Consider the following 22,332-nt stretch of genomic DNA (forward strand, 5'->3'; position numbering starts at 1 on the left):
TGTGTCGGGGGACGGCTGGGCAGGAGAGAAGGAAAGGCGGAATAGTCATCCGAGACATGCAGTGTCGAGCGGACCCAACAGAGTGGTCAAGTCTTGGAGACGTCAAGCTGGAGGAAGTTGTGGCTCACATCAGATTGCTCAGCGGCAGTTGTGGAAGCAAGGTGATGTATGGTTGGATCTCATTGGTGTATATCTGGAAACTGCTCCCACGCATATACACAACACGCGCATATGCATAACATCACCATGCGCGTAAATGAGGAATATGAGGGGCCAAGGATTGAGCTCTGGATGTGACTGTGAAGGTACAGGGGAAGCCACCATTGGGGGAAATAGCCTTTCCTTTTGCAAAAATATTAAAATGTAAGACACTGAAAATACCCTGGAGGATGGTCAGCAGTCGAAAGAGAAACACAGATTAACATTTCAGATGTTCTGATGAAGTGTCCCACCTAACCACGTGTTTTTTTAGGCGCTACTCAAACAATAGAATTTTCAGGGCTTCACTTTTACTGCAGCAAAATGGTCAAATATAGATGAATCCCCCCACTTCAAAAGGATGACTGCACCAGTTCAACAATTTATCCAGTTAAAGAATTAGACCAGTTTTGTGGAATTTAGGTTCTTTCACTTTAATCTTTGTGATGTATAAACGATTGCAAACTTCAATCTGAAAAATTAAAGTTTGCAGAAATTACCAGAGAACAGAGTTTGCAATGGCCCAGAAATTGCGGTCAGATGCCACGGACCTAAAAAAAAAAACTACGGGAGGTTCGGAGACTTGCAGTCCTGGGCCTCTAGGCGAAGGCCTGCGTAGAGGCTCACTTATCCCAGGGATGCAAGCATTTAGCAAGCTTCCCTGGGATCATGTGGGCTGGTCCAACCAATCAAAGCCCCTCATTTTCCTCATTTACACGCCAGCCCATGGTGACGTTATACATATGCACATATATATGCGGAATCACCATAAGTATGAATGGGAATACCCCCCAAAATATACATCAAATACATTTAAAGAAAACATCACATTTAAAATTAATCAAAATGCAATGGAATTAATTATTTAAAACAAAAATGTGATTTTTTGAAAAATAAATGTACATATTTTATAGGGTCTGAAAATAAACTTAACTTAATTCACAGATTTTTAAATTATTGAAACAAATCTGTCCGTTAAAAGCCTGGGCAAGTTGGGCAAATTACCCAACTCTCCGCCAGCAAATGCCTATTTCTGTAAGATTCGTACGATCGGTCAAGATGATTCCTGACAGGTCACTAGTTCCGGGTTTAGGCGCAGTGCATGCCTAAACCCGGAACTTGCAGGGTCCCTGTGGGCACCTCGTACGTGTCCATAGGGGCCGTGAATTCAGACCCAATATAATAGTTGCCATTGCTACAAACTACTCAAAACCCGAGTCACAATTTGGATTCTTTTCAACATTGTTTTCTTTGTGCAAACGGGACATAAGAATTAGGAGCAGGAGTAGACAATATGGCCCATCGAGGCTGCTCCGCCATTCAAAAAGACCATCTCTGATCTTCAACCTCAACTCCCACTTTCCTGCCTGATCTCCATATTCCTTGATTCCCCAGGACTCCAAAAATCTATCTACCTCAACCTTGAATATGCTCAACAACTCAGCATCCACAGCCCTTTTGCGTAGAGAATTCCAAAGATCCACAACCTTAGTGAAGAAATTCCTCCACATCTCAGTCTTAAATGGCTGGCCCCTTATCCTGAGAATATGCCTCCTAGTTCTAGACCCTCCAGCCAGGGGAAACAATCTTTCAGCATCTACCCTGTCAATTCCCCTCAGAATCTTGTGTGCTTCAATGAGATCACCTCTCATTCTGCTAAACTCCAGAGAGTACAGTCCCAATCTACTCAATCTCTCCTCATGGGACAACTCTCATATACCAGGAATAAATCTGGTGAACATTCATTGCACAACCTCCTAGGCAAGTATATCCTTGCTCAGATAAGGAGACCAAAATTGTGCAAAGTACTCCAGACCGCTTCGGTTACGATCTGAAACCTGCATTTATCACTGCTGACAATGATAAGTTAGTGGAAACTAGGATCTTACAATTAATCCTTGCTATAGTAAACTGCTTATTGAAATTACCGAGGATTAAGTCTCCTGTCAATCCAGGAGGCAGAAGACATCAAGTACAATACCCACTTCGCTCAGTCTAAAACGACTTACAAAATGCTTTTCTCTTTAGAGTTACAAGCAAACATAGACATACTATATAGCACAAATAGCAAATTGTTAGAACTATTTAAAAAGGACTCCACTGGTCTCCCAGCTTTTTGCAGCAAATGTGAAACAACAGTCTCTTGAAACATGTCAGCCATCTGCTTATAGGGTTTACTTTCCCCATGCGTACATACTACTGCCCAAAACTGATCACTGAAAAATTCTTGTGCTTTACATAGTTTAATCCCATAGCAGCCAAGTTAGATGAGCTAACAAATCAAACACAATTGACAAGGTAGCTAGTTAATGAGTTAACGCATGACTGAATCAATCCCAAAACGTGTACTATATTTGCAGGTTTCCCAATTGGGAAAAGTTTCTGGAAGTCATATGCATTCCTGTCTGGACCTGCTGGAAAACGACGAGAAATAAATGATATACATCACGCACAACCCCAAACATTTTTCAATCGCCTGAGTTGATCCGACAGGAATGTTCCAGATTCTATTCTATTTTTTCCTTATTTGCCTCTCCCAGGAGATTACATTGCTTGGGGGGGTAGGAAGTGTCTAGTCATGACGCACCAGGCATCATGTCATTTTCATATGTTCGTATCCAAGGTTGCAGCCTGTGTGGCAAGTCAACTCCCTGCAGTACTTCACACGGGGAATCAAGACAAAGAGCAGTCTTCAGGTGAAACAGGGCAGCAGGGCGTGCAAATATTTATTCAGTCCCCATTTTAATGTGTCCTTGTTGATATTTGTCATAAATTCCTATGTCCACAGACTACACTCTTGCATGTATGGACGCACAATGACCCTGCAGGCAAAATAATTCTATTGCTCACATTCTCTTACCTCCATGTCCGTCATAAACTGCAAACATAGCAGTTTCATCATCCAAATCAGGGATACAGTTATGGGCATCCTGAAAAATAGAAATTCAGAATACATTTTCAGTTTGTACAAATATCTGAGCAATGATCTGCCATGTTTAAATTGGAATCACCACATTACTAAGAAACTTGCTAACTTCACTAGTGTAACAGGTTTTCTTATCAGGCCTAGCTGCCTGTACGTATTACCGTTCAACATATATTACTATGACATAATTTTAATATCTTGAAATGCAAATATGACGGCCTTTACAGCATCAATATTCCAGTTAGTCATTGAGTGCTGTCAAAAATAATGCAAATGCTCACAATAATAAAATGGTCTGATACAGATCAGGACAGTCAGCATGGATTTGTTAAGGGAAGGTCGTGTCTGACTAACTCGATTGAATATTTTGAGGAGGTAACAAGGAGGATCGATGAGGGTAGTGCATTTGATGTAGTGTTAGCAAGGCTTTCGATAAGATCCCGCATGGCAGACTGGTCACAAAAGTAAGCGGCCATGGGATCCAAGGCAAAGTGCCAAGTTGGATCCAAAAGTGGCTCAGAGGCAGGAAGCAAAGGGTAATGGTCGATGGGTGTATTTGTGACCGATAGGCTGAGCTTTGCTATGTGGTTGATAATGAAGAAGAAAGCTGTAGATTGCAGGAAGATATCAGTGGACTGGTCAGGTGGGCTGAACAGTGGCAAATGGTATTCAATCTGGAGAAACGTGAGGTAATGCATTTGGGGAGGGTTAACAAGGCAAGGAATACACAATAAATAGTAGGACACAGAAGTGTAGAGGAACAGAGGGACCTTGGAGTGCATGCTGACAGATCCCTGAAGGTAGCAGGACAAGTAGATATGGTGGTTAAGAAGGCATAAGGGATACTTGTCATTATTAGCCAAGGCACAGAATACAAGAGCAGGGAGGTTATGCTTGAACTGTATACAACACTTGTTAGGCCACAGCTTGAGTACTGCATGCAGTGCTGGTCACCACATTTCAAGAAAGATGTGATTGCACTAGAGACGGTACAGAGGAGAATTATGAGGATGTTGCCTGGACTGGAGAATTTTAGCTATGAGGAACGATTGGATAGGCTGGAGTGGTTTTCTTTGGAACAGAGGAGGCTGTGTGGAGACCTTATTGAGGTGTATAAAATTATGAGGGGCCGAGATAGAATGGACCCATTTCCCTTAGCAGAGGGGTCAATAACCAGGGGGCATAGATTTAAAGTAATTGGCAGGAGGTTTAGAAGGGAGGAGAGAAGGTTTGTTCACCCAGATGATGGTGGGAGTCTGGAACTCTCTGCCTGAAAGGGTGGTAGAGGCAGAAACCCTCTTAGCATTTAAAAATTACTTGGAATGCACTTGAAGTGCCGTAACGTACAAGGTTACGGACCAAGGGCCGGAAAGTGGGATTAGGCTGGATAGCTCTTTGTCGGCCGGTTCCGACACGATGGGCCGAATGGCCTCCTTCTGTGCTGTAAACTTCTATGATTCTATATCTTGAACTAAGGACATGTTATCTAACATGCGAGTACATGCTACCTCAGTCTATTAGGGATTTTTCTTTCAGAAAAGTGCAGCAAGCAAAAGAAAAACACATTTTGCAAATTCGCAAACGCCCTCATGATTAAACCCTTTTTGAATAACTCCTTAGCCTTCAGCTGATCTGAGCAGGAGAGCACAATCTGGAAAATTACAAGTTGCTCTTACATTAAATAATCTTTCAAAATTCTTCTATATAGGTCAATGTTAAAATTAACTTAAATATCATCAAGTTTTTTTCCAGTCGCATCTATTGATGGCTTAAGAACTGGCTTATAGGAGATACTGTGGCAGCTAAATTAAGGATGGGTGAAAACCAATCCAATGTACAACTACAATCTTGACATTTGAACTTGGCTATTAATTCAGTTTCCTCACGAAGTTGAATCATTCCAGCTACCCCCAAGAATGATCCAAAACAGATCTTTAACTTTTAATGAGACCTATGCTCTAAAAGTTGGTTGTTTCAACCAACAAGTTTATACTTTATATAAAAATCAATCATGTTGCCCAGTCTTAACCAGCAGACTCCGAGGACTCCAAGCCAAGAGAGAGACGACGAATAGATCATTCAAATATTAGTGTTGGAATTCTGTGTTTGGTTCATGCCTCAACATTAATACCTGCACTAAAATGTTAATTAGGATTTTGGGCTTCATCAATAAGGGCAGAGCGTACAAGCGTAAAGAAACAATTATAAACTTGTACAAAACATTAGTGTGCGCCTTTTCCCGAAAGGATGCTAAAGGCAGAGAGCATGTACTGTAGATTAATCAGGATGATAGCACATGGGAAACAAAGAGTTATCAGGAGACAGACTGGGACCATTTCCACTGGAGCAGAGAACACCCAAGAGGAGATTAAATGGAGGGTTTTTCTTAAATTATGAAGGGTTCTGATAAAGTGATAGAACAACTCGCATTTATATAGCATTTTTAACATAGTAAAATGTCCCAAGGTGCTTCACATGAGCATTATCAGACAAAATTGACACCAAGCTGCATATGATTAGGTCAGATGACTAAAAGCTTGGTCAAAGAAATAGATTTTAAAGAACGTCTTAAAAGGTTTAGGGAGATAATTCCACAGCTTAGGCAGCTGAAAGCATAGCCACCAATGATGGAGCGACTGAAATTGTTGTAGGAGGTTAGAGAGATAGGAAGGGGCGAGGCCATAGACGGATTTGAAAACAAGAATGAGAATTTGAAAATTGAGGAGTTGTTTAACCGGGAGCCAATGTATGTCAGCGTGATGAGTGAACGGGACTTGGTGCAAGTTAGGATACAGGTAGCAGAGTTTTGGACAACTTCAAGTTTATGGAGGGTGGAAGATGGTAGGCCAACCACAAGCACCTTGGAATAGGCAAGTCTGGAGGTAGCAAAGGCATGGATGAAGGTTTCAGCAGATGAGCTGAGGCAGGGGCGGAGTCGGGTGATGTTCGAGGTGGAAATAGACAGTCTTACTGATGGCGCCGACATGTGGTCGGAAGCTCATCTGGGAGTCACATAGGCCACCAAAGTTGAGAACAGTCTAGTTCAGCCTCAGACAGCTGCCAAGCAGTCAGACAATCGAGAGATAGTGGAGGAGTTGTGAGTAGGTGGCGAGGTAGAGCTGGGTGTCACCAGCGTACACGTGGAACGTGATGCTGTGTTGTCGAATGATGTCGCCAATGGGCAGCATCTCGATGAGAAATCGGAGGTGGTTAAGGAAGACATAAGAATGGAGTGCATTTTCATCCAGCTAGACAACGGTGGAGCGGCATTGGAGGATAGTGCGCTCAACCGTGTCAAAGGTTGCAGACAGGTGTAGAAGGACGAGGAGGATAGTTTACCACGGTCACAGTCACAGAGAAAGACAATTTCCTCTTGATGACCTTCTGCACTGACCCCAAACAATTTAAAACTCAGAGCAAAGGAGGGGTTAGGAGAAGTTTCTTTACATAGAAGGTTGCGGGAGCATGGAATGCCTTGCTGGAGTGGTTGAGCCAGCGGCCGATTTACGTTTTTAAGGGAAATTAGATAAACATTTGAATTAGAGGAAGATACAAATCTATGGGGAGGACAGCAAGGCAATGTGACTAGTATTGTATTATTTTAGCACAAAGCCAACTGACATGATGGGCCAAATGGCCTCCATCAATGCTGTAAAGTTCTTTGGTTCTAACTCCTTTCATCCAGCTAAAGGGAAAGTCATCTTCATGATGTGGTCACCATGGGATATTTTGAATTTCCCACTACAACCATTAATGCTATGTTAGAGCACAGTAAAACAGGTCCCCCAAAATACTCTACAACCAGTCGCACCTTTTCCTACATTTATATTAGCATGGAGATTAAAATATTCAACAGTATGTGTCTGACTTCCAGAATAAAGATACTCTTACAATTATTTTTCCAGCTTTGGACTCCTGGTTAAATCAAACTGGATAGTCAACCTGTATATGAATACAGTAAGACCAGCTACAGACATTGAGACATAAATAAGGATAGTCAATTTGTAGAGAATTATAAATGCCAGGACTCAAACGACCCTACTTTTAAAGTTACAATGTAATCAAGTTTATATTACAGTACTTCATATCTTTTGTAACACACTCTTTAATTGTTTAAATGGAAAATGAAGTCTGGAGGGGCAATTGGATTAGAAAGGTGTTGGGGTTGGCAGGGGGGAGAAGAATGTGAAAATAGAGAGATAACTTGACAGAGCAGAGGTATCAGTCAAATGACCAGTAACCTGCTTAAAAGCAGGAAAATGTTGAATATATAAAAACGGGGTTATGGTAAAGGCTAGGGGAGGTAGTCTTCGTCAGACAATACAAACAGGGTAACGGTAGAGAAACGCTAGGGGAGGTAGTTGCAAGCATGTTAAAAGATTTAGATTTTGAAGCAGCTTTTGAAAGCGAGTAGATAACAAGATGTATGGGGTTAACAAGAGAATTTCCAACTGCGGGGGGGGGGGGGGGGGGGGGGGGGGGGGGGGGGAAGAAGAGAAGGAACATTCATAGCTCCCCGATGCACTCGGAAAAACTACACTATCCGCATTTGTATTGCACTAACATTTTTCGATGAGGATTTGAAAAACAGGAAAGGTACACTCTCCCTGGGCTTTCCTTCAACTTTAACACAGACCTAGCACACTTTGCAGGGGAGCTCTTCGTGTCCTGGTCAACATTTATCCCTCAAAAAAAAATTCCTGGCCGTAATTTTATTGGGACCTTGCTGTGCACAAATTGGCTTCTGCGTTTATCTACATTACAACAGTGACTACACTTTAAAAAAATACTTAAGTGGTTGTGAAGCGCTTTGGGCACCCCACCCCTTCCCCTCCCCTCCCAGAGACTATTTGCGCCCGTTTATTCGTAAATTCATTAATTGCAATTCCCCATTTTAACAGTCCTGTTTTCCCCCGGGTGCTTTCAATTGTCAGAAGTTCATTTTTTTTTTTAAAAACATGTCTGCTTATATGCAAGTGTGCTGCTTTGGAACTAGAGACTTTCATCTCTCAATCTGATTGGGTTTGATGGTCAGCATGCCTAAGAACTGGTTTCCACCCATTTGTTGGTGTGGGCGAGGGAGAAATGGAAGTCAAATTTTCAGATGATGCAACAGAAAAGTGCCATGACTTGTCGCTGCGAGAGCAGATGGATATTTTGAATAATTTGAAGGAATTTAGGATTCTAATGCTAGATGCGTAACATTGCTGAATGTCTGGCTTCTAGAATTTTGAAAAAAAGTAGACGCCTTGAAAGATTGGGGAAGGAATTGGAAGCTTAAAGCCAAGATGGGCAATGTTTGATGAAGCACTGCTTCGGTGGTTTCATTAGCTGTAATCGTGACCATCTTCAAGAAAGGAGACAAGTCCGACTGCGGTAACTAGAGGAATCTCCCTGCTGTCGACCACCAGGAAAGTCATCGTAAGAATCCTCCTCAATTGCCTTCTCCCTGTGGCTGAAGAGCTCCTCCCAGAGTCACAATGCAGATTACACCCACTAAGGGGTACAATGGACATGATCTTCACCACGCAGCAGACCACTAAGGGGTACAATGGACATGATCTTCACCACGCAGCAGATACAAGATAAATGCAGGGGACAGCACCAATCCTTGTACATGGCGTTCTTTGATCTCACAAACACCTTCGACACTTGTCAACCATGAGGGTTTATGGAGTGTCCTCCTCAGATTCGGTAGCCCTCAAAAGTTTGTCACCACACCATCCTCCGTCTGCTCCACGATGACATGCAAGCCATGATCCTGACCAATGGATCCATCACAGACCCATTCCACATTCGGACCAGGGTCAAGCAGGGCTATGTCATCACACCAATACTCTTCTCGATCTTCCTTGCTACAATGCTTCATCTCACCCTCAACAAGCTCTCCCTGGAGTGGATCTAAGTTACAGGACAAACGGGAGTCTGTCCAACCTTCACCACCTCTAGGCCAGGCCACACTCGGAGGCAGAACGGCAAGCCATCGTCAACACCTTCACCGAAGCGTAAGAGAGCATGGGCCTCACACTAAACATCCGTAAGGGAAAGGTCCTCTACCAACCTGCCCCTGCCACACAGCACTGCTCCCCAGTTATAAAAATCCAAAATGAGACCTTGGACAACATGGACCATTTTCCATACTTTGAGTGCCAACTGTCATCAAGGGCAAACATAGACGATGAGGTCCAACCGCCTTCAGTGTGACAGTACAGCACAGCCTTCAGTCGCTTGACAAAGAGTGTGTTTGAAGACCAGGACCTCAAACCCGGCACCAAGCTCATGGTCTACAGAGCAGTAGTGATACCCTCTCTCCTACATGGCTCAGAGACATAGACTATGTACAGCAAGCACTTCAAAACACTCAAGTACCACCATAGTTGCCTTCGCAAGATCCTGCAAATCCATTGGCAGAATAGACACACCAACATCAGTGTTCTCGCTCAGGCCAATATCCCCAGTATTGAAGCACTGACCACACTCTATCAACTCCGCTGGATGGGCCACATCATCCGCATTCCTGACACGAGACTCCCAAAACAAGCACTCTACTCAGAGCTGCGACACAGCAACCGAGCCCCAGGTGGGCAGCGGAAACACTTCAAGGACACCTTCAAAGCTTCCCTGAAAAAAATGTAAGATCCTCAACGACACCTTGGAATCCCTGGCCCAAGGCCACCCAAAGTGGAGGAAAAGCATCCGAAAAGGCGCTGAACACCTAGAGTCTCTTCGCTGAGAGCAAGCTGAAGCCAAGCAACGACAGCGGAAGAAGTGTGCGGCAACCCAGGCACCCCACACATCTGTTCCTTCAACCACCGTCTGCCCCACCTGTGACCGAGTCTGTAGTTCCCGTATTGAACTCATTTTTAGTGTGGAAGAAAGTCATCCTCAACTCCGAGGGACTGCCTATGATGATGATGGTTTCGTTGCAAAAGTGTTCAGAAATTCCCGCTTGACAACTGCCTGTTGGAAGCTAAAACTAATGAACTTGGCGCAGAAAGCTCTGAAGCATCAAATGGATTGCTGCTGGAAAGTGAGACACAACCTGGTTTACAAAATGCTGTGTGGTGAAAAACAGAGTGCGACAAACCCGCTGTTGATGCATGGACTGAGGAATTGTTGCTGGGTTTGTGAGCAGAGAGTATGCACCTGGCTGCATTTATAGCTGCGACGAGACTTGACTTTTCTATCGTGCCTGGTCTGATCAAAAATATAAAAGAGAGGTAAACCGGTGGCAAAATAAGAAAAGAACACCGTACACTGCTGTTGTGCAGCTAACCAAATGGGTTCAGACAAGGTGAAATTTCTCATGACTGCTTTAAGAACCCTCGTTGCTTTAAAAATGTGAAAACTTTTCCAACTGATTAGGAAAGCAGTGCTAATGCTTAGATGATGCAAACAATTTGACTGTGGTCTTTCAATGTCTGATAAAAAGGCGGTGCAAGGTGGTACTTTTGAAAGATAATGCCACTTGCCATGATGTGGCTCTTAAAATTTCACAAACAAGGGGCCAATTCTGGTACAAATTAGCCTTCCTACCACCTTTGGACCAAGGCATCATTCAGAGCATAATGCAACACTACAAGCAGCAAATCCTGCACAAAGTGGCATCTTTTTTAGATCCCACCGAGGAAATTAGCGTTTCACAGGTGATGAAAAGCTACAACGTGTTAGTTACTATGTACTTATCCAGTAGAGCTTGGAATGCACCAACGCCCAGCTGCATCTGCTTAAGATACCGTAGTTCGGATTCTGGTTGGGAAAACAATGACCCAGTCTGTCATGTTTGTAACTACAATGTAACACCACTGTATTACTGTATACACAACACAGATGCACACCTTGACCACAGGGGGTGAACTTGTGGGAGACACTCCTTACCTGATCACTCAGGTATATAAAGGGAGGTCCCACGCAGGGTCACCACTTCTGGAGTGCTGTCATAAAGAGTTAAAGTTACAGAATGGCCTTGTCCCTGGAATGTGGTTTCATGCTGTAGAGTAAGGACTTTACATTGGCGACAAGAAACAGGAATTCACGACCCACGAGAATGGCCACCAGTAGCACAGATGAAAGGTATTGTGTTGGGGAAGACTGGGACGATTTTGTTGAGAGGCTTCAGCAGAGCTTTGTCACGAAAGACTGGCTGGGGAATGCAGCGGCCGACAAGCGTCGGGCTCATCTTTTGACCAGCTGCGGGCCAAAGACTCATGTGCTCATGAAGGACGTACTGGCACCCGAAAAGCCGTCGGACAAAACCTTTGAAGAACTCAGCAAGTCTAAATGCATGTTCTTAGCTCCCGAGGTTAAGTTTCTGGGCAGGAGGGTTGCTGCAGATGGGATTCGGCCCACCGAATCCAAAACAGAGGTGATTTGACGAGCACCCGGGCCCTGCAACACATCGGAGCTGCGTTCATTCCTGGGACTGTTGAACTATTACAGGAACTTTCTGACGAACTTGAGCACGTTGTTGGAGCCGCTACACGTGCTCCTGCATAAGGGTTGCGATTGGTTTTGGGGGGACTGTCAGGAACGGGCTTTTGATCGGGCGCGAAACTTACTGTGTTCAAACAAGCTGTTGACCCTGTACGACCCTTGCAAAAGTTTATTTCTGACATGTGATGCATCGTCCTATGGGGTTGGGTGCATGTTGCAGCAGGGTAATGCTGAGGGTCAGCTACAACCTGTGGCTTATGTCTCCAGGTTGCTCTCTCAAGCAGAACGGGGAGATGGGATGGTCGAGAAGGAAGCGCTTGCATGTGTCAATGGTGTAAAGAAAATGCATCAGTACCTCTTTGGTAGGAAGTTTGAATTAAAGACGGACCATAAGTCACTCACATCCTTGTTGTCAGACAGCAAGGCTGTCAATGCCAACGCATCAGCTCGCATACAGCGATGGACTCTCACGCTAGCGGCCTATCACTACTCCATCCGGCACCGGCCCGGCACTGAAAATTGCGCTGACGCGCTCAGCAGGCTCCCACTGGCCACCACCGAGTGAGCAGCTAAACAAAGCGCTGAGATGGTCATGGCGGTCGATGCCTTTGACAGCGCAAGCTGCCCTATCACGGCCCGCCAGATCAAAATCTGGACAAACAGGGATCCCCTCCTATCCCTGATTAAGAAATGTGTCCTGACTGGGGATTGGGCGCCTGCACACGGAGCATGCCCCGAGGAGGTCAGACCATTCCACAGACGGATGGATAAGCTCTCCATCCAAGCTGACTGCCTACGATGGGGCAGCCAGGTGGTCATGCCCCAGAAGGGCAGGAAGGCGTTCATCAGGGAACTCCACAGCGAGTACCCAGGCATTATGATGATGAAGGCCATTGCCCAGTCACATGTTTGGTGGCCCAGAATTGACTCAGACCTGGAACACTGTGTTCGCAGGTGTACGACATGTGCCCAGCTGGGCAATGCCCCTAGGGAGGCTCCGTTCAGCCTGTGGCCCTGGCCCACCAAGCCATGGTCACGCATTCACGTTGACTACACGGGCCCGTTCATGGGGAAGATGTTCCTTATCGTTGTAGATGCGTACTCGAAATGGATCGAGTGAATCATCCTGAATTCATGCACGTCATCCACCACCGTGGAAAGCCTACATGCGATCTTCGCAACCCATGGTTTGCCGGATATCCTGGTTAGTGATAATGGCCCGTGTTTCACGAGCCATGAATTCCGGGAGTTTATGTCAGGCAATGGCATCAACCACATCAGGACTGTGCCGTTCAAGCCGGCCTCCAATGGCCAGGCAGAACGTGCAGTCCAAATCATTAAGCAAGGGATGCTCAGGATTCAAGGACCCTCCCTACAATGCCGCCTATCGCGCCCCCTGCTGGCCTATAGGTCGCGCCCGCACTCGCTCACGGGGGTCCCGCCCGCAGAGCTACTCATGAAATGGACACTTAAAACTCGGTTGTCCCTCATCCACCCAGTCCTGACCGACATAGTTGAGGGCAAGTGTAAGGCACAAAACGAGTACCATGACCGTAATTCGAAGGGGAGATGTATAGAAATAAATTATCCTGTATTCGTCCTCAATCACGCCATGGGGCCCAAATGGCTCGAGGGTACCGAAAATGACAAAGAAGAGAGTAGGGTCATTGTGGTAAAACTCAACAATGGCCAGATATGCAGTAAGCATCTGGACCAAGTAAAAAAAAAGGTTCAGCAATGACACGGAGGAACCCGAAGAAGACCATGAGATGAAGCTCACACTACCGCTAGTGAACGTGCAACAAAAGCAATCAGAGGAATGCACAGTTCCTGAGGTCAGCCCGGACAGGCCGGAATCACCACAGGTGACAGACACTCACGTCAGTGTCCAACAACCAGAGCCCCAACTGCGGTGCTCCACGAGGGAGCGCTGACCACTGAAAGACTAAACCTATGATTCCAATAAGACTTTTTGGGGGGGGGGGGGGGGGGGGGGGGGTGATGTCATGTTTGTAACTACAATGTAACACCACTGTATTACTGTATACACTCAACACAGATGCACACCTTGACTACAGGAGGTGAACTTGTGGGAGACACTCCTTACCTGATCACTCAGGTATATAAAGGGAGGTCCCACGCAGGGTCACCACTTCTGGAGAGCTGTAATAAAGAGTTACGGTCACGGTGTGGTCTTGTCCCTGGAATGTGCCTCATGTGGTTTCATGCTGTAGACTTTACACAGTCAAAGTGGAGGAGGTTGATCAAACGATTCCTGGCAGTTTGAGTGAGGCGGATTGTTCGATCTTTGTGTTTCAATTAATTAACTATTTCCTCTGATGGAGGAAGTCCACAACAAGGGAGCTTAATCTTATTAGAAGTAGAATCAGCAAACACTTTCTCACACAATGTAGTAGAAATCTGTAATGCTTTCAGTCAAAAGGCTGAGGATGTTGTGTCAATTAAAACTTTCAAGACGGAGACCGATAGATATTTGTTCGGTAAGGGTATCATGGGATATGGAGCAACGGTGGGTAAATGGAGTTTACGGTGTAGATCAGCCTTGATCTAATTGTACAGCGGAACAGGCTCGAGGGGCTGAATGGCCTGTTCCTATGACCTTGACATCTGCGGAGAGATGACTGAAACCTTTTCTTGTCTAATTTTCTTTGTGTTATACTGCACTCATCCTTGTTCTAAGATGTTTCACAAAATTTAGACACAAAGGTTGTCGTGCACCAGACCAGATTTGATTTTTGTTCCTTCCCACTTTGTAGAAATTCTGTTTTGTCGCAATTTGCAAGTTCCCTCAAGCGGCTACAATGAAATAGGTTCCACTGTAAATGCAAGCTCGCTCTTTCTCTGAAACCAGGCAGTTTATTGCATTGTAGGAGTGGTACCAAATACAAATCGTGAGCAATGGGATAGTTCACACAGCTGTAACATGGTTGCGATTAAATACACAGGTTCATCCAGTTATGTACAAATGTTTTGATATTTTACTGTCTGTTTTTTTTTAAGCAAAGACATGTGGTGAGAGGATTCCTATCTAGACTATGTTTAAGAAACCAAATTACAATTTTTTTTTTTTTTAAAAAAAAAGAAAAATTATACAAATCTGTATTTAGCTTTTCTTCCAAATTGTGTACCCATCAAGATTAATGGAGTATTGGAACGCCTTTACACTTGGGGTTTTCCAATTTGAATTACATGTTAATTCAAATTGAAAGCATGCAAAAACCATGCCACTGAAAATCTCTTGCTTAATTGTGGTTTCAAGTGATTAGTTAATTATAATTCCTACTCCAAAATGGATCTTTACAATTGAAATTTGCTGTTTGATTCAATTCAACCTGATTCAAGCAGGCCAGAGTAATAAACCTTGTGTGGCCGATCTCCCTTCAGCTTACTGGGAAAGACAAATTAATTTGCTGAAGAATTGGGAAGGGACCCTATTTTACACGATGCAACAGCGAAGTCAAAAACAGCACATAATCAAGTCCAGATCCATATGTGAGGAGGCAAGAGATGCTCCCCAGGAAGCATCAACAGCTATGTGCGTGATGAAGTTCCTGAAATTTTCTCTCATTATAAGCATTAAGTTATCTTTAAAGCTGATGAGGTTGGCAGTCATTTTACAAGCTGCAATCAAGCAGAGCGTTACCATTCATCAATAGAAAATGCTCAAGGGAGAGGGGCAATCTAAGCAGTGACGCGCCATTATGATTTACACTAGAAAATCTAGGGAAAGAAAAAAATGGCTAGTGATTGGAAATTCCAAAAAAACACTTGTGTAGTGTTGCTACTCTACCTATAACCTAGAGAAACACACACAGGCATGGATAACTAGTGCTCTTTTTGAGGAATAGCTGCATGATTTTCACTGAAGTATGGAACTGATTGCTACTAGTGCCACATTCTCGTCAGAGTAGGAATTGCAAGATAGCCAAGATGAATACGTCGCTTGAGGAGTGGTGCAGGAGGGAGGGATGCAAATTCCTGAGGCATTGAAACTGGTTCTGGGGGAGGCGGGACCAGTACAAACCTGACGGACTGCACCTGGGCAGGACTGGAACCAATGTCCGAGGGAGAGTGTTTGCTAGTGCTGTTAGGGAGGGGTTCAACTAATATGGCAAGGGGATGGGAACCTATGCAGGGAGACAGAGGGAAGTTAAATGGGGGCAGAAGCAAAATATAAAAAGAAGAAAAGTAAAAGTGGAGGGCAGAGAAGCCCAAGTCAAAAATCAAAAAGGGCCACATTACAGCAAAATCCTAAAGGGGCAAAGTGTCTTAAAAAGACAAGCCTGAGGGCTCTGTGCCTCAATGCAAGGAGTTATCGTAATAAGGTGGACGAATTAACTGTACAGGCAGCAATTTTTCATGAATATGATATAATTGTCATCACGGAGACATGGCTCCAGGGTGACCAAGGCTGGGAACTCAACATCCAGGAGTATTCAACATTCAGGAAGGATAGACAGAAAGGAAAAGGAGGCGGGTTGCGTTGCTGGTTAAAGAGGAAATTAACGCAATAGCAAGGAAGGACATTAGCTTGGACGATGTGGAACCTGTATGGGTGGAGCTGCGGAATACCAAAAGGCAGAAAACGCTAGTGGGAGTTGTGTACAGACCACCAAACAGTAGTAGTGAGGTCGGGGACAGTATCAAACAAGAAATTAGGGATACGTGCAATCAAGGTACAGCAGTTATCATGGGCGACTTTAATCTACGTATAGACTGGGCTAACCAAACTGGTAGCAATACTGTGGAGGAGGGTTTCCTGGAGTGCATTAGCGATGGTTTTCTAGACCAATATGTCGAGGAACCAACTAGAGGGCTGGCCATCCTAGACTGGGTGATGTGTAATGAGAAAGGACTAATTAGCAATCTTGTTGTGTGAGGTCCCTTCGGGAAGAGTGACCATAATATAGTAGAATTCTTTATTAGGATGGAGAGAGTGACACAGTTAATTCAGAGACTAGGGTCCTGAACTTAAGGAAAGGTAACTTCGATGGTATGAGACGTGAATTGGCTAGAATAGACTGGCGAATGATACTTAAAGGGTTGACGATGGATAGGCAATGGCAGACATTTAAAGATCACATGGATGAACTTCAACAATTGTACATCACTGTCTGGAGTAAAAATAAAACAGGGAAGGTGGCTCAACCGCGACTAATGAGGGAAATTAAGGATAGTGTTAAATCCAAGGAAGAGGCATATAAATTGGCCAGAAAAAGCAGCAAACCCGAGGACTGGAAGAAATTTAGAATTCAGCAGAGGAGGGCAAAAGGTTTAATTAGGAGGGGGAAAATAGAGTATGAGAGGAAGCTTGCTGGGAACATAAAAACTGACTGCAAAAGCTTCTATAGATATGTGAAGAGAAAAAGATTAGTGAAGACAAACTTAGGTCCCTTGCAGTCAGAATCCGGTGAATTTATAAATGGGGAACAAAGAAATGGCAAACCAATTGAACAAATACTTTGGTTCTAACTTCACGAAGGAAGACACAAACAAGCTACCGGAAATACTAGGGGACCGAGGGTCTAGCGAGAAGGAGGAACTGAAGGAAATCCTTAGTAGTCAGGAAATTGTGTTAGTGAAATTGATGGGATTGAAGGCTGATAAATCCCCAGGGCCTGATAATCTGCATCCCAGAATACTTGAGGAAGTGGATCATTTTGCAACAGTATATCAACTCTGGATCAGTTTCTATGGACTGGAGGGTAATGTCACAACACTTTTTAAAAAGAGAGAGAGAGAGAGAGAGAGAGAAAACGGGGAATTATAGATCGGTTAACCTGACATCGGTAGTGCGGAAAATGTTGGAATCAATTATTACAGATGAAATAACAGCGCATTTGGAAAGCAGTGACAGGATCAGTCCAAGTCAGCATGGATTTATGAAAGGGAAATCATGCTTGACATATCTTCAAGAATTTTGTGAGGATGTAACTAGTAGAGTGGACAAGGGAGAACCAGCGGATGTGGTGTAGTTGGACTTTCAAAAGGCATTTGACAAGGTCCCACACAAGAGATTGGTGTGCAAAATTAAAGCACATGGTACTGGGGGTAATGTATTGACGTGGATAGAGAACTGGTTGGCAAACAGGAAGCAGAGAGTCGGGATATACGGGTCCTTTTCAAAATGGCAGGCAGTGACTAGTGGGGTGCTGCAGGGCTCAGTGCTGGGACCCCAGCTATTTACAATATACATCAATGATTTAGATGAAGGAATTGAGTGTAATATCTCCAAGTTTGCAGACGACACTAAGCTGGGTGGCGGTGTGAGCTGTGAGGAGCTAAGAGGCTGCAGGGTGATTTGGACAGGTTAGGTGAGTGGGCAAATGCATGGCAGATGCAGTATAATGTGGATAAATGTGAGGTTATCCAGTTTGGTGACAAAAACAGGAAGGCAGAATATCTGAATGGCGACAGATTAGGAAAAGGGGAGGTGCAACAAGACCTGGGTGTCATGGTACATCAGTCATTGAAAGTTGGCATACAGGTACAGCAGGCGGTGAAGAAAGCAAATGGCATGTTGGCCTTCATAGCGAGAGGATTTGAGTATAGGAGCAGGGAGGTCTTACTGCAGTTGTACATGGCCTTGGTGAGGCCTCACCTGGAACATTGTGTTCAATTTTGGTCTCCTAATCTGAGGAAGGACGTTCTTGCTATTGAGGGAGTGCAGCAAAGGTTCACCAGACTGATTCCCGGGATGGCAGGACTGACATATGAGGAGAGACTGGATCGACTGGGCCTGTATTCACTGGAGTTTAGAAGAATGAGAAGGGATCTCATAGAAACATAGAATTCTGGCGGGACTGGACAGGTGAGATGCAGGAAGAATGTTCCCAATGTTGGGGAAGTCCAGAACCAGGGGTCACAGTCTAAGGATAAGGGGTAAGCCATTTAGGACGGAGATGAGGAGAAACCTCTTCACTCTTAGAGTTGTTACCCTGTGGAATTCTCTACCAGAGGTTGTTGATGCCAGTTGGTTAGATATATTCAAGAGGGAGTTAGATATGGCCCTTATGGCTAAAGGGATCAAGGGGTAGGGAGAGAAAGCAGGAAAGGGGTACTGAGGTGAATGATCAGCCATGATCTTATTAAATGTTGGTGCAGGCTCGAAGGGCCGAATGGCCTACTCCTGCACCTATTTTCTATGTTTCTATAGGGCAGAAAAATTGCGTTCACAGTTGACAACTGTGGAGATAACAAAGTGCCTGAAATTAAAGCAAAATCCTCTGCCTACCGCTTTCGACACTTAATTCATACCACCAGCTACATCTTTCGCAGCAGATGATTCCACACAGGTACGGATGGCCAACCATGAAGTAACAAACCTTTTGGTTCAGCGACATTGCCTGTTGTGATTTCCAGCAGACATATGCTTTGATTCCATTGGTGGTATTGACAAGGAAATCCTGACCAATGTGGAAATTGACAATGTTGTTTGGGAGGATGCTGCTCCAAGTGAGTAAGACCCAAATGAACGGTTCCAGCCAATAGATGGAGCTAGAAGTAGCTGCTGCACCACAGTAATGGCGTTCAGTTCTGTGCCACCAAGCCAGATGTCCCAATTGAACTTTTCTCCACATTAAATACTTGGTGGGCAAATGTGTTGTCATCAACAAGTAAGCCACATTCACAAACCTTGCAATGTGTACAATGCTCAAGTTTCAACCATGTGCAGTGCAATAGTTGCTTTGATACTTTGACTTTTTAAAGTGTTAATGTTTTGCTGTGCTGTGTTTCACTGTTCAAACTATTGGATAATTTGAGCAAATGACAATTGAAATTAAACAGAAGTAGAATGCATTTTCTGACCTTAAAATTGGCAGTCAGCATTCATGGGTGCTACACAATGGGTTATAATCAATGAGCTAAATCATGACTGGCACAGAGTTCTGATTATGCCCCGTGGGCTCAAATCACCAAGCAAAGTGATAGAAAATAAAATAAATTTGACTGATTGTTTTAGAAAGTGAAATTTACAGAAATAATTTAGCTGGCAAAGTTGCATCACTGTAGTATTTTTCACACGGTCTATTGATCCAGTTATTTGTTAAACTTCATCTAGTGAATCATTCTAATCTACAATCTAGCAAACTTGTACTTAAGTGAGCTTTTAAAAAACAATTGTTTGTAGCTGCCACACTTTGCAGTCCAGAATAAGTCAGTGGGAATTACCTTTTATGGAGCATCACCTTTATATTATGTATTGCAGCCGCCTAAATAGCTATTCCCAACTGCAGTCACTTAATTGTACTACAAACATTTCGCCAGGGTTGGACTGGAGTTAGAAGCTCCTCAGGTCTGGTCAGGTGTGAGCCATCAACAAGTTAGTAGTTATTCTTGGCAACTTGGAGTTTTGTCTTTCAAATCGTATAATTACATGGATTTGGTAGAGAGACTTTTAATTTCTTGTATATACTAGATTATTTGTCAGGCGAGAATCAGGAGTCATGTACATTAATGCATCTTACACTTCTAAATAACTACCTATGTGAAGGTTTCATGCATAAATGTGTGATAATTATAGTGTTCTGAAAAAGCGTCTGATTTGAAACATTATCTTTTCAGATGCTGACAAACCTGCTGGGTTATTTCCAGCAGGTTGTCACTTTTCCTCTCTGCATTTTAAACCAGTGAATTTTGCTATGGTTGTTACCATCTGTACCTTCTCTGATGGGAATTAGAGTCCAAGGTTGCCAGAGTCTCAATTAAATGCCCACCTGTAAATTGCAGGTAATTTGATCAGTCTTATGAGTGACTGACAATGAACAGTTTCACTACATAACACAATTGCTATTGGCACGACCCAAGACAAAGTGTAATCTGAAACAACAGAAACATTCTGGAAATAGGCAGTGGGTCAGTGTCTAAAAGAAAAACGACGGTTACCAATTCGTGTGTATTTCCAAATTATACTGGCGTTAAACCCTGCATTTAAATCAAGTTTCTCAAGCATGAGAAACAGGCGAGTCTCAACAATTTTATATATGGAACATTTCATGTACAGCAAGCCACGTACTTTTGATAATACACCTGCTTAACCGAATATACCTTTGATGCAAATCAAAACGTTGGCTCGGTCTTCTCTCCACGAGGTATTACAGAATAGTTCTCTCCTGCAATTTCACTTTAGCGATTTAGATTATATTTTGTGCCTAGATGCACACCATCGACCACGGTTAACGGACTATTACGGACATAAATGAACAATGTGTTTGCTCCCATCTGCCAGAGAACACGAAATAACATGCGACAGGAAGGGGTTGGATCGAACACACATTAACACGATCAGCACTAGGCGAAGCCCAGCTACAAGGCCTCTGCAGATAACGTGTGTGTGCATGCATTCATTCACTCGCTCGGCACTCACCTCCATGGAAACCCTCCAGCCTTGCATGGCAGAGACGCCGAAGCCGAATTGGTCGGTGCATCGCTCGCACGAGCTCTTCACCGTGTTGGGTTGCGACAGGTAAGCGCCCATGCTTCTTCAAACCCCCCCCCCCTCCTCTTCTTTCTTCCTTTCAGCAGCAGCAGCAGCCAGCAAGCAAGCAAGCAAGCAGCAGCACCTCCTCCTCCTGTAGCCGCAGATGGGCTTTCTGGCGGGCGGGCTGATTGACAGGCACGCGGGAGGGAGAACCCAGGAAGGATTGGGGGGGGGGGGGGTGGAGAGAGCAATCAGCGCGCGCCAACAGCCAATGGGGGGAGGAGAGGAGAGAGGGGGAGCGGTCACCACGGCAACCGGCGGCCTTCCAGGCAACCGGTGGCGCACCTCAACCCCGACTCGCCCGGACACACGCCGACTTCATTCAATAAACCCGCTTTTGCTAAAGGTGTTTTTTTTTAAATCTTCCTCTTTCTCCCTGGTTAGTTTAAACAAAGACTCACGCCGACATGTGTCCCTCAGGTACACGCTCCCTCACTCCTCCCCAAAACAGGGATTAATTCTTATATATGTAGATAATTTTATAAAGTCTATTTCATCGAGCTCAAGTTTACTCTATACTTCTCTTCCCACCCACCCTCCGATCATAACAAGCTTTAAATTATATATATATATATATATATATATATAAAAATAAAATGAGGTGAGGGGATAACACACACACACACCGAGGGGGCGCAAAATAAAAACCGCCAGTCACGTGACACTTAAGGAAATGGCGGCTGACTGCTGATGTCACTTCCGGGCGACTGTAGGAAGTGACGTTTTCAAAACGCGGGATTTTGATCTCACAAACCCGGAAGTTCCACTGGTAGAACTACAAGTTCCAGAATTCTCTGCATTTAAAATGTTTTTTGACTTATATACATGCACATACAAAAAAATAGAATGTTATTTTTACTGATGATTTGTAGGCTATATTTGTAGCGTCAGACTCAATCTGATAGACAATAATGAATACATATTACATAGGATCTACGGTATAGAAACAGTTCTGACAAAAGGTCGTCGACCTGAAACATTAACTCTGTTTCTCTCTCCACAGGTGCTGCAGTGACCTGCTGAGTATTTCAACCATTTTCTGATTTTATTACAGAAATAGGCCATTCAGCCCAACCAGTCCATGCTGGCGTTTTTGCTCCACCCGAGCCTCCTCCCATCTTTACTCATCTAACTCTGTCAGCATAATCCTCTATTCCCTTCTCCCTCGTGTGCTTATCTAGCCCCCCCCTTAAATGCATCTATACTGTTCGCTTCACATTCTCATATTAGGAAATATGTGGATTAATTATACTGCGGTGGCCCAGTGGGTTGC

General features: G+C 44.2%; 1 protein-coding gene across 1 annotated transcript in view; it reads right to left on the reverse strand.

Annotated features, from left to right (window-relative positions):
* The window catches only part of ppm1g (protein phosphatase, Mg2+/Mn2+ dependent, 1G), a 41,229-nt gene extending 19,524 nt beyond the window's left edge, over positions 1 to 21,705 (reverse strand). Inside the window, exons 1-2 of the mRNA XM_070889113.1 lie at positions 20,946 to 21,705; positions 3,059 to 3,128 (exon numbers count right to left, since the gene is read on the reverse strand). Of these exons, the coding sequence (XP_070745214.1) occupies positions 3,059 to 3,128; positions 20,946 to 21,056 (181 nt within the window). The 5' untranslated portion in view covers positions 21,057 to 21,705. The remainder of the gene's footprint in view (positions 1 to 3,058; positions 3,129 to 20,945) is intronic.
* Between the last annotated feature and the right edge of the window lie 627 nt (positions 21,706 to 22,332).

The sequence above is a fragment of the Pristiophorus japonicus genome, chromosome 9, assembly GCF_044704955.1.
Source record: "Pristiophorus japonicus isolate sPriJap1 chromosome 9, sPriJap1.hap1, whole genome shotgun sequence".
NCBI classification, from domain to species: domain Eukaryota; kingdom Metazoa; phylum Chordata; class Chondrichthyes; family Pristiophoridae; genus Pristiophorus; species Pristiophorus japonicus.